This window comes from Onthophagus taurus, chromosome 11, assembly GCF_036711975.1.
Source record: "Onthophagus taurus isolate NC chromosome 11, IU_Otau_3.0, whole genome shotgun sequence".
Classification (NCBI taxonomy): domain Eukaryota; kingdom Metazoa; phylum Arthropoda; class Insecta; order Coleoptera; family Scarabaeidae; genus Onthophagus; species Onthophagus taurus.
In genome coordinates this window covers 20438751-20451192 of record NC_091976.1, presented here as the reverse complement: position 1 = coordinate 20451192, position 12442 = coordinate 20438751, and the positions used below count along the sequence as shown (strand labels likewise).

The 12442-nt window shown below is 33.5% G+C and overlaps 4 protein-coding genes across 4 annotated transcripts; 2 read left to right on the top strand and 2 right to left on the bottom strand.

The window, feature by feature from the left end:
- Positions 1–2987: 2987 nt before the first annotated feature.
- LOC111424140 (gastrula zinc finger protein XlCGF57.1-like) lies at positions 2988–4595 on the bottom strand. The gene has a single exon (XM_023057572.2). The coding sequence runs from the start codon at positions 4356–4358 to the stop codon at positions 3099–3101; it is 1260 nt and encodes a 419-aa protein (XP_022913340.2). The 5' UTR covers positions 4359–4595; the 3' UTR covers positions 2988–3098.
- Positions 4583–8662, top strand: LOC111424139 (DNA polymerase gamma, catalytic subunit tam). The gene is made up of 4 exons (XM_071199729.1): positions 4583–4677; positions 4818–5053; positions 5197–8520; positions 8575–8662. Exon 3 carries the CDS (start codon positions 5204–5206, stop codon positions 8513–8515), a length of 3312 nt encoding a protein of 1103 aa, XP_071055830.1. The 5' UTR covers positions 4583–4677; positions 4818–5053; positions 5197–5203; the 3' UTR covers positions 8516–8520; positions 8575–8662.
- Positions 8577–8984, top strand: LOC139432136 (probable RNA-binding protein EIF1AD). Its single transcript, XM_071200491.1, has one exon. The coding sequence runs from the start codon at positions 8577–8579 to the stop codon at positions 8982–8984; it is 408 nt and encodes a 135-aa protein (XP_071056592.1).
- A 1903-nt stretch (positions 8985–10887) lies between these two features.
- LOC111424109 (protein C-ets-2-like) lies at positions 10888–12233 on the bottom strand. The gene is made up of 3 exons (XM_023057537.2): positions 11729–12233; positions 11567–11675; positions 10888–11233 (listed from the first exon to the last, which is right to left on the bottom strand). Exons 1-3 carry the CDS (start codon positions 12128–12130, stop codon positions 11106–11108), a joined length of 639 nt encoding a protein of 212 aa, XP_022913305.1. The 5' UTR covers positions 12131–12233; the 3' UTR covers positions 10888–11105.
- Positions 12234–12442: the final 209 nt, after the last annotated feature.

The following is a 12442-nucleotide window of genomic DNA, read 5'->3' as shown; positions in this document are numbered from 1 at the left end:
GGAGCAAATTTTTCTAGAAAAATTCGAATAACTCGAGAACGGCCGAATCAAATTGCAAAAAGTAAAGTTATTCATAAACCTTGAAAGCAGACAAATCCAAACTTGTAAAAATATACAGGTGTTCCATTTAAAAAAAATAAAGTAGATGGCGATTTTCGATATAACCGGAAGTGCTAGAAATATGAAAATATTTTAGTCAAAGAGAACGCAATTGATAATATTTAAATCTGAATTCTCAAATTTTTATTTTGGCCAGAACCTCAGAAACGTCTAATGACCGGTCTCGCTGAAACAACCTATATAGGTGTGTAGGAAGTTCGTGGTCGCAAGTGTGCACCAGGCCTTATTGTTACAGATTTGCGTTGCGTATTACTTTGTGCCATCATCAAAATTAACTAAATTTGTGCTAGGTCCAGAATGGCATTGTTAAATCACACCAATAATAATCACAACGAGTGATCTTCAAGCAACCTTTGCTGACGAATCTTTTATGTTCGTTTTTTTTTTTAATTTTGGTATGTCTATCATGCTAACTGGAAATTCCAAACTGTTGGAATTCAACGTAAAGTAAATATGATGATGTTCTTTGTGGTGGTGCGGTGGGTTGGTACATTGCGGACGTAAGCGCCCATGCAAAGCAATTATTATCATTATTTTGTATGTTAATGATTATGATCTTCTATTTAATCGTCATATCGATGTAACTAGATACTGGGGGATTGAATTTGTTACAATTTACTTCTATATATTATAAGATCTCCAGTAGTGGTGGAACGGATTTCCCGCAACTATTCGGTACCCGGCCTATTCGGTCATTTTTTAAAATCCGGCCGGATATTAAAACCTATTACTTAGTACTCCCATTCACAGGAATTAGTATCTCTTTTAGGAGTTGGACACTGCAGATAATAATCAAGTTCAACCCCATTAGGACTTCTTTCATTTAATACAACTTTATTTATATCAGGTTTGTCATTAGCAACCTCATTGTAACAATCCCAATAAGATATATAAAATCTCTTGTTGCAGTTTCGTCTAGTTTAGAAAGTAAATGCCGAAGTTTTCTATATTTACCCTTAAGATTCCATGAATGTTCATAAGTGATTCAATGAAAGTGAATGAATAACTTTTTCTCTAATACGATTAGCAAAATCCACCAAATCAACATAATGCCGTACAGAATCGCTTATTCGAAAACTGCATATCTTATTTCCAAAGTTCTGAAACTTTCTGCGCATACATATTGCATATATTGCGTATACTCGGAAAGGTTCAGAACTGTTCGAAACTACAGAACTCTTGAGCCAAGACAGGCCTAATGGCATTAAGGTTGTGATTGTTACTGCGGAGGTGTGTCGAATTGCAAGTCTGCAATAGTCTTACTATAGTCTCTATATCTGTTCTATGGTGATACCTCGGAGCACGAACGTCTCAATTTGTGAACATATTTTGCTTCACTTCACGAACCCACAGAACGTATGGAGCGAACAGGGGCGAAAGTGATTCGCAGTACAAAAATCCTACGCACAGCAACGGCTTCGCATACAAACAGCATTCAAACAACAAGCTATGATACGTATTTTGTTGAATGACGTTTTTGCTCCTTCTGTTAAAACACATATTGAGGAAACGAAACTGCCTCTTAAATGTGTGCTACTTATGGACAATGCTACTGCTCATTCTCCAAATATTGAAGAAGGCCATCCTACATATAACTTTGTTAACATCAAATTTCTGTCGCCTAACACCACACCCTTATTGCTTATTAATTTCGAGCAACGGTGTGCAATCAGGTTTTGATTCAGATTTGGGCGTAGTGCAATGGAAACTTTTGCAAAATTTCAGCAGGCCTACGGATAAACCATGAAGCGACACTCCTTCATCTTCAAGGATTTGAAAATTTCATCAGATTTTGAATTCGAGATGAGAAACATCTGCTTAAAAATGGTTCCAAAAAAACTTTTCACAAGACCAAAAGGACAACAGGAGGGAAAGGTGCCTTGACTTTTTGGAATCGATTGGGTGTTGAATCTTAGGTGTTTGAGTACAATCCGTCCAAACAGTTTGTGCCTCAAGACCAAACGATCAATCAACACTTTTACCCAGAGGTTTTTTAAAAACTTCGAAAAAGGGTCATTCGTGTGAGACAAACATCGAGAACAACTGGGTGTTGGATCACGATAATGCGCCTTCCCACACAGCAATTTCAATAAATGAGTTTTTGACCGGTAAAAACATTCCTGTAGCTCCTCAGTCTCCTTATACACCTGACTTGAGTCCTTGTGCTTTTTCCTCTTCAGCTGAAGCTGAAGGCTATTCCAGTATCGCAGTTCCAGCAGTGCTATGAGGATTGGAAGAACTTCAGCGCTGTGTGGCTTCAGAAGGAAGTTATTTGGACGGAGACAATATTGAATTGTAAATCTATTCTAATAAAAAAAAATTGCAAAAAATCAGTCTCATTACTTAATTTACACAACTCAGGTTGTAATCGTATCTCATCGTGCTCACCTTCCTTGTAAAAGAAATAACATTACATTTTTCAGGGTTGATGAGTGTTATGAAATGTGAGCTGTAATAAAGAGCATCAATGTCGCGCTATAGCCGTGAGCAATCCAAAGGTGATGAAGTTTTATTTAGCAGATTATGATGGGTCAGTTATATTTTCTGAGGTAATGATGATTTTGTTTACAGGTTAATAACACAGGTGAGAAATCTTGAGTAGGTTTAGTATTGTTCACTAGAGTCAATAATCTCCATGCAAAAAATGTTTACCTGGAGGTCATTGTTAAGGTGAAGGTCATCTTAAAGTTACGGACGATACTCAATGCCAATTAGATTCAAAAAGGTTAGCTATGTTTACTAAGCTTAATGACTCCAGGGAAAAATTAAGGGTAAGGGTATAGACGTTGAACAACGTCAGATAGATTGGGAAATGTTAGTTATGTTTCCTAAGGTGTATTGCGTAAGGTTAATTTTGTCAATACAAGTTTACAATGTCCTTTTTCTTTATTTTTTATTCTTACATACTATTATACTATTAAAAAATCAACTTATTCTTAAAACATACAAAAATATCATCAACAAATAATTATATTATTTCAATAAATGTTTTGATTCTCAACTTTAATATCAACCCTTTCCACTTTGTCAGTATATTCATCATGAATATTAGAATAATAATCTTCCTCATTAATTTCCTCTTTTACAACAACCAAATTATCTATTTTATTAATTGTTTCATTATTTTTTGACAAATGCTTTCTTCTAACATGTTCCAACAATCTCTTTCTAATCCCAAAACCAGCCCCACAAATTCCACATTCGACCACTTTAGTTTTATCATGCACCACCATATGTTCTTTAACAGAAGTACTATGTGAAAATCGTTTTCCACAAATTTTACAATCATAAGGTTTCTCTCCAGTGTGAATTCGTACATGCCTTTTCATGTTAGCTTCACAAACGAAACCTTTTTTACATGTTGGACAAGAATAAGGTTTCTCGCCCGTATGAATTTTCATGTGCCGATCACGATTTTGAGATGATGGAAAATTACGATCACAAATTTTGCAAGAATACGGTTTTACACCTAAATGAGCTTTCATATGTCGCGTTAGTTGCCGTTTAGCATTTAGTTTCTTATCACATAATTTACATTTTAAACTTGATTCGTCAACCCCCTCTACATGAATACGACTAAAATGTCTGTTGAAACCTCGCGATGATTGAAAAGAATTCAAACAAATATCACATTTAAAAGTACCATCAGAATCGCTAATTGTATTACTGATTATGTCTGGTTTCTTTTCGTGTATTTTCATATGTCTAGTTAATCTTCTTTGTGTCATAAATTGACCTCCACATAAAGAACATTTAAATGGTCTATCTTCACCGTGTGATATGATATGTTCTTGAAGGTGGGCGAATTGAATAAATTTCTTTTTACAATTATGACATTCATATCTTCTTTCACCCGTGTGAGTTCTCATGTGAGTTTTTAAATTGCCACTGATTGTAAATCGTTTCGAACAAATACTACATACGTATGGTTTATCACCGGTATGTTTTCGTGTATGGACTGTTAATTGGAATGTATCCCTGAAAGATTTATCGCAAGCGCAACATTGATAAGTTTTTGTAAGCGCTGGTTCTTTGAGGTGTTCTTGTAAATCTGTTTCAGAATCAAAGTTTTTTTGACAAACTTTACAGATGTAATAAAAATTAGTTTGAACATCCTCTATTTTAACTTCGTCTGGTATATCTTGTGAGAATTCTTCCTCATCCGGTGATATAAAGTTTATAGTTTCCTCTTTATAATTTGGTTCTTGCTTTATTTTTATTTCAGGCTCAGTGTCCATAGTTTTTATGAATTTCTCTGTTTTTATTGCACTTCATAACATAACCTTTAAAGATTTCTTACTAAACTTTTTATGCAAGATAAAGATTAAAGATTGTAGAAAGAAATAAATAAACCAAAAACAGTTTAAAGCTTCTTTCAATTATATTATAATTAATTTATAATTAATTATATTTAATAAATTTTGAGCAAAATTTATTTTGACATTTTTGACAGATGGTTTCTAATTTCACAGTAGTAAACATAACCTATATTAGGCATAAGAAACCTCACGTTTAGTTTTAAATAAGTTCATCAAGAATTGGTTGTTATTTGAAAAAGTAAGTTTAAGATCAGCATAAATTCTGATCATTCTCGTGGTTTTTAATTGATAAAGTTAAGACCTGTTTTCTTTAACATAACCTAACTTTTCCGTTCAATATAAAAAATTTAATATTAAATAGTTTTTTGTAATTTCTAGATTCAACATGTTAACCATATCAAAAACAAACTTATTAAGCGTATTAAATAAAAAAAATTTCTCAGAAATACATATATCCTCGAGTAACCAAAAAGGTATTTTACCTTCAAGGACGAGAAAAACGTATAACATTTCTAATTTCACAGTAGTAAACATAACCTATATTAGGTATAAAAAAACCTCACGTTTAGTTGTGATTGTTTAAGTTCTTTAATAATTGGTTGTTATTTGAAAAAGTAAGTTTAAGATCAACATAAATTTGTTATTCTCGTGGTTTTTAATTGATAAAGTTAAGACTTTAGTATTTTTTTTTAACATAACCTAACTTTTTCGTTCAATATAAAAAATTTAATATTAAATAGTTTTTTGTAATTTCTAGATTCAACATGTTAACCATATCAAAAACAAACTTATTAAGCGTATTAAATAAAAAAAATTTCTCAGAAATATATCCTCGAGTAACAAAAAAGGTATTTCTACCTTCAACGACGAGAAAAAAGCCACAAAAAGATCCCCTAGCTTTTACTACAAATATTACACCTCATTTTGAACTAAAAAAAGGTCCTAGAATGAATCATATGGGCGTACAAATGCTTTCAACCCCAATTTATGATCAAATTTTCAAAAATTTGCCGAATGATAATTTATCATCACAAACTGTAGAGAGTTGTAGGTTGCAATTAAAAAAATTTGGTATCAAAGATGAAGGTGGTTTATTAGAAGATGTTAACTTTGTTATTCCTCCGTTAGAAGGAAAAAACCTTGAGGAGCATTTTTGGAAAATTTCAAACGATCAAGCTCAACCATATAAAAAAGTTATTGATGATTTGCTTCTAAAAATTCCTGATAAACCAAACGATTGGTTAATGCAGGAAGGTTGGACGCGTTACACCAAAGACAAAGTTGAAAAAGTTGAAGCACCTTTAGAGGAATGCTTAGTTTTTGATGTTGAAGTGTGTATGTTAGCAGGAAAAACCCCAACCTTAGCAACAGCCGTATCAAGTAAAGCTTGGTATGGTTGGGTTAGCCCATCATTATTAGAGGGCTCCTCAAAGCCTATTACGAATCATTTTTATTTAGATAATTCTTTAATCCCTCTTGGTAAAATCCCCAAAATTATCGTTGGTCACAACGTATCTTTCGATCGTTCTAAAATTAAAGAACAATACCAAATTGAAAACACCTCAACAAGATTTTTAGATACAATGTCTTTACATATTTGCGTAAGTGGGATAACAAGTTATCAAAGGGCGGTTTTAAAATCAAAATCAAACGAACACGAAGAATCTTGGCAAGATCGAAGTTCTTTAAATTCTTTAAGCGATGTTCATAAATTATATTGTGGAAAACCAATCGAAAAGGAAGCAAGAAATGTTTTTTTTAACGGCACCTTATCCGAAATTAAAGCCGATTTTTATAATCTTATGGATTATTGTGCTAATGATGTGATAGCTACGTTTAATGTTTTAAAAGAGTTATACCCGTTATTTTTGGATCGATTTCCACACCCAGCGACTTTAGCCGGCATGTTAGAACTTTCCACGGCCTTTTTACCGGTTAATTCGAATTGGGAGAGGTATATCGAAGAATCCGATCAAACTTACCAAGATTTAGAAATCGAAAGTCGATTACTTTTAGCGAAAAGGGCTGATTTAGCGTGCCAATTATTACATGGTGCGAAATATAAAGAAGATATTTGGCTGTGGGATTTAGATTGGGATGTTAAAAATATTAAATTAAAAAAGGCCGTTAAAACAACAAAAAAGGATCAAAATTATTCTTTAAATCAAAACGAAGATGAACCTGAATTTATTTTTTCAAATTTAACCTCTAATTTAATAAGTGTTGATAAATTAAATAAAAAATTTTCTTATTTAGAAGAAACTAAATCGTTTCTTCCAGCTGTTAAAACGTTACTTCCGGGTTATCCAAATTGGTACAGAAAGCTTTGTACTAAATTTTCTGAAGAGAATTGGATTCCTGGTCCTCATTTAATAACAACATCCATGCAGGTTACTCCAAAATTATTGAATTTAACTTGGGAGGGTTATCCTTTGCATTATATAAGAGAACAAGGTTGGGGTCTCCTCGTCCCTTTTAATAACGACACCGAAACCGAACGAAAACTTCCCTTAAAAAACTTATTAATAAAATGTCCGATTTTAACTCAAAAATCAAACGAGGCGAATACAAGCGAAATTAATATCGGAAAAGATGTCGAAACTAATTTATCCCGAAAAGAATATTATAGTAAATTAAAAAAGGATCACTCAAACGGGCTTTATAAAGGAACGGGAATTTGGTGTAACACGATTATTGAAGACTGTTGTTTCTTCTTTAAACTCCCGCATAAAGATGGGGCTTCGTTTCACGTTGGGAATCCCTTAGCAAAAGACTTTTTAACTAAATTTTCCGAAAATGTCTTAGCTGGCGACACGGAAAGTGCTGAAAAAGTTTTATCAATCGCTCGACAAATGTCATATTGGAGAAATAATCGAGATCGTATCACAAATCAAATGGTAGTTTGGACCAATCTTAAAGAAAAACTTGGTGCTATCATCCCGCAAGTTGTGGTTTCGGGGACTTTAACACGTCGGGCTGTCGAAGCAACTTGGATGACAGCTTCAAATGCTCACCCCGAAAGAGTTGGTTCTGAATTAAGAGCCATGGTTCAAGCACCACCCGGTTATTGTATAATCGGGGCTGACGTTGATTCCCAAGAATTATGGATAGCTTCTGTAATCGGTGATGCAACTTATAAGATGCATGCTGCAACTCCATTAGGGTGGATGACTTTAAGTGGGGATAAAGCGAGCGGGACTGATATGCATAGTGTAACGGCAAAAGCTGTTGGAATCTCAAGAGATCATGCTAAAGTAATAAATTATGCACGAATTTATGGCGCGGGTCAAAATTTTGCTGAAAGATTAATTAAACAATTTAATCCATCGATGAGTGAAAGTGAAGCAAGATCAAAAGCTAATAAAATGTTCACTTTAACTAAAGGAAAACTGACGTATCATTTAAAAAGTGATTATATTCATGATTTTTCTGATGTTCCATACACAAAATGGCAGGCACATCAATTATCGAAACTACATGGTAAAAAAATTGATGACATGTTTTTAAAATCAAAATGGGTAGGAGGAACTGAGTCTGCTATGTTTAATCGTTTAGAAGAAATCGCTGGTACTCCATCACCTGTTACACCATTCTTAACATCACGGTTAAGTCGAGCTTTGGAACCATCTTCAATGGAAACCGATCGCTTTCTTCCAACAAGAATTAATTGGGTGGTCCAAAGTGGCGCCGTTGATTTTCTTCATTTAATGCTAGTTTGTATGAGATGGATAATGGGTGATAAAGCAAGGTTTTGTTTGAGTTTTCACGATGAAATTAGGTATTTAGTACCAGAAAAATATAAATATCAAGCAGCTTTAGCAATGCATGTAACAAATTTGTTAACAAGATCGTTTTGTTCGTTAAAATTAGGACTTTACGATCTTCCCCAAAGCGTGGCTTTTTTCTCATCTGTTGAAATCGATGAGGTTTTAAGGAAAGATTCAAAACAAGATTGTAAAACACCCTCAAATCCGCACGGTTTGGAAAAAGGATACGGAATTCGAAACGGGGAAAGTTTAAATATTTATGAAGCAATTAAAAAAGCGAATGGAACAACGAATTTTTGGTACAAATAAAAATGGTTAGCATGTTGAGTCTTAATTAAATATGTATTAAAAATCTTTATTTTTTATAGGAATGAATAAAACTAAAAATATTTATCTGGATATTCTCCAAGAAGAATTTGAGCTACCTAAAGACAACCAAAAAATTGTAAAAGTAATTTATAAAAATCCAAATCATATTTTTGATGTTCTCGGTGAAGACGAGATCGTTTTTAAAGCAATTTTAAATTCGCGTTTTCAAAAAACCGTGTGGGTTAAAGTAAATAAGTTGGTTATTGTCGAAGATGTAGGTGGAAATTTTCCGGAAATTGTTAAAGTTCCAACGGACAATTATATCAAATTTTTAAGAAAAAATAATGCTATTCCTTCAATTTTTGAGGAAAAACTTGAAAATGATGGAGAGGATTTGTTTTGTATAAACCCAAACCAAAGGACAATTGTATATTCAAGTAGTGATTCTAGCAGTGAAGAAGATAATTAAGTATATTTAAAGTTTAGTTTAAGAATAAAATATTTTTTTGTTATATATTTTATATAAAATAAAAATAAAAGCAACATTTTATCAATACAAAAAGGAATCTAAACCGCTTGCGTACCAAACTGCCTTATAATGTTTCCTTTACTAGTTAGTCTGGTTACACACCTAAGTAAGTAATTAATCCACATGAGGTTACAATGGGATTTTGCCCTACACTTAGCATGTATCCACTATAAGTTACATGGTACGCGAGGGTTAATAACTTGTTTAGCACATTTTGGTTTTTCGTTATTTGTTACAGTACTTCTTCAATACGTCTTATTGTTAGTATAATAAGGTCAAACTGTGCAACCTTGACCTTGGGATTCCAGGAGGAAATTTGGCAAATACAAGTAAAAGTTACATGGAAGTTTTAGGCATTGAGTATTATATGTATGTATGTCCTTAACCTTGATGTGTTTCCTAGCTGAATGGAGAGCCAATAATCTTGTCATTCGTTTAACCGTGTCTCTGGGAAAAAGAGTGCTTCATGTAATTATCAGAAACATGAATACATGTACATGGTAGTACACAGGTAATCCAAATTCGACCCCCACCATTGGGATCTCAGAAAGCATAAGAGATACAGAAATGGTTAAATGAAGGCAAAGTTGCGTATCTTAGAGCTCATCATTTTTCCGATATTGCATGTAAATACGGTTTTGATCTATGGGTTAAGAAAGTTATTTATATGTTTTAAGATAGATAAATTAACTTGTTTTTAAAATATAATTGGAATTTAGATTAAAAAATAAATCTTTTTTCAAAACCAAAAAAGATTGTACTCATCCAATGTCGAAGGTCAATTGGGACTATTTGGGGATTAAATGCGAGGGTTTCAATGTGGATCTACACTTCTGTGATAACACCCACGGAGCCATAGTTAAGTGCACAGCATTAAAACATGCATCTAAGGCTAGATTGCTGCACGAACTGCAACGACTGGCCTGCTTATAATTACGGGCGCCATGAGATCGATACCCACGATCGCGATGGAAACTATGCTAAACGTGCAGCCCCTACATATTTTTATCAGGGAGGTGGCCGTGATGGCGTTGCTGCGATTGCGATCAGTAGATAATAAGCAGGTTGTAAAAATGGGAATAGTCTGGAGCGAACTCTGGAGTGAGGCTGTTTGTAAGCCTCTTGCTTCAAGGAGGGAAGCTCGCACATACTACAGCACACCTACTTTGTTAAACAGGTCACACTTTGGCATTGAGACGACCATCTATACTGATAGATCAAAGAAGGCTGGAGGCTCTGGTGCGGAAATTTTCTTGCATGATTTCCATCTGCACCTTTCCATTTCAATAGTGTCATACTGCACGACTGCTTAGGCTGAAATAACTGCTATGAATATAGCAGCTAATGTGATCATCAACTCCAAAAAAGTTAGGAAAAACGTCGTAATCTGTCTGACAGACTGCCGAAACGTGCGGCTACGAAGACACTGGTGTCCCCTAAATCGTTTGTACCGCTAACTCTATCTTCCATCGAGCTTTTTGCGATAGTTGGGTTGAGACTGCAGTAGATATCTTTGCAAAAAAATACTCTGCTCTACCCTTACCAGAAGAGGACTACTCAGTTCCTGAGAAAATCAAAAAGTGACTTGAGGCTCCTCACCAATCATCAACAACTTGATGACTCTCTGTTTGTGACTCTTTAAACTTGGGTTCTTAAGGAAATCCATTTTTGGCATACCATGGCCAAAAATTGCGGACTTAAAGAAATTTTCTGATCCCTAAATGAATTGTAAATTGTGGGGATGTACAAAGGGCCCACTGGGGCCTAGTGCTGTGAAGGAATTCTCCAACTCTTTCAAACTACAAATTTTTTTTCATAAAATTATATTTTATATAGTCAAATATAAACCCCATCCATACATTATTTATTTATATATACAAGAAAAATATACAACTTCAATATTTTCAAAATAGTTCTTTACAATAAAATAAACAACAATTCTTGATTATACAACAGGTGCTTGAGATCTTAAAATATTGAAGTTTATTTACCTTAACATTATTTATTTACCCTTTTTCTTTAATTTTTTTAATAAATCTTTGTATATCCATAACAAAACTATTATAGTATCTTAGGTAATCCGTTTGTGGGAGTATAATTTAACATTTCTATGAAATCATCACGTAGGTCGTTCATTAAATTTATTATAATTTGTGAGTCACAGACGAATTTGTACACATATACTCCACCTAAAACACAAAATATTATTATTTACATAATAATTATATTTACAGAAATAATTATTGATATAAATGACCATGAAGTTGACTAATAATCAAGGTGGAATAGGATATTAAAACCGGAAGTAGTTTTATCTCGGTTACTTTTTAGATAAACCAAATACTTTAATATTTATTATCAACTTAGATTGTGAATTAAATTTTAATTATATCAATAACATGTTTATCAAAAATTGTTTTTAGCATTAATTTAAATTAACCTAAGTCAGTACCAACTGAAAACATGAAAATCCCCATTATCTGTCATTTATTAAACTCATCATTGCAAAGATAATGTTTTACCTGAAACTTTTTGCATGATCCCTTTTTCATAATAATACCTAAAAGCCCTGCTTAATTTCTCGTAATTCATATTTGGTCTATTTTTAACGGAACCCCATCTTCTAGCCACCTAAAACAAATAAACTCATTTTAGATAACAATCTTGATATAAACCATCATTACTTCAGCAGGATCCACTAATTTAAACTCCAAACCGTTACCCGTCCATCTAATGCACTCCTTATTTTCAGGCACAGATAACAACCCCACCAAAAATTGCCACAATTGTATGGAAGCACTCTTGCCTCCTGTTTTCGACTTAACCGTTTCTAAAAGGTGCCTAAAGTCCTTTTCGCTACACGTGTTTGGTTCAGGTGTGTTAGATGGTTTTACCCTTTTTACTGGTATCCCTTTTCGGGGCGCTTTTTGCCGTTTTCGCCCCGTTTGTTCCTGTACACAGTCCTGATCTACAACTTCCTCTTTTATCTCTACTATCACCTCGGGTAGTTCAGGCTCGATTCCAATACTTTCTTCGGGTGAGGCACTCATTTCGGGACAATCAGCTACATAAGGTTCGTTCTCCATACTGTTTATTATCGCTTTAAACTCACCGGAAGCGTTAGCTTCCGGAGTAGAGGAGAAATTCCCATTTTACTATTTACAGCTATATTAATTGCGGTTCTGACATGAAAATACGACTATATTCACGATTGTTTCAAAAATCATTTTGGTGACATCTATATATAAATAGTTAAATTTTGTTTATTAGAACATTTTTAAAACAATTTTAAAAAAATTAATTTGTTAATAATTTATTGATTAATTTAAATAATTAATAATTAGGATGAGAAGATGCAACGAAATTTATGGCGACATCTATGTTTAGGCCACCAAATT

Excerpts from the sequence above, each read along its gene's own strand:
- LOC111424140 (XM_023057572.2), bottom strand. The coding sequence starts at position 4,358 with ATGGACACTGAGCCTGAAATAAAAATAAAGCAAGAACCAAATTATAAA.
- LOC111424139 (XM_071199729.1), top strand. The coding sequence starts at position 5,204 with ATGTTAACCATATCAAAAACAAACTTATTAAGCGTATTAAATAAAAAA.
- LOC139432136 (XM_071200491.1), top strand. The coding sequence starts at position 8,577 with ATGAATAAAACTAAAAATATTTATCTGGATATTCTCCAAGAAGAATTT.
- LOC111424109 (XM_023057537.2), bottom strand. The coding sequence starts at position 12,130 with ATGGAGAACGAACCTTATGTAGCTGATTGTCCCGAAATGAGTGCCTCA. Across the intron at positions 11,676-11,728 it reads AATTAGTGGATCCTGCTGAA|GTGGCTAGAAGATGGGGTTC; the intron begins GTAATGATGGTT and ends TATTTGTTTTAG. Across the intron at positions 11,234-11,566 it reads GATCATGCAAAAAGTTTCAG|GTGGAGTATATGTGTACAAA; the intron begins GTAAAACATTAT and ends TTTGTGTTTTAG.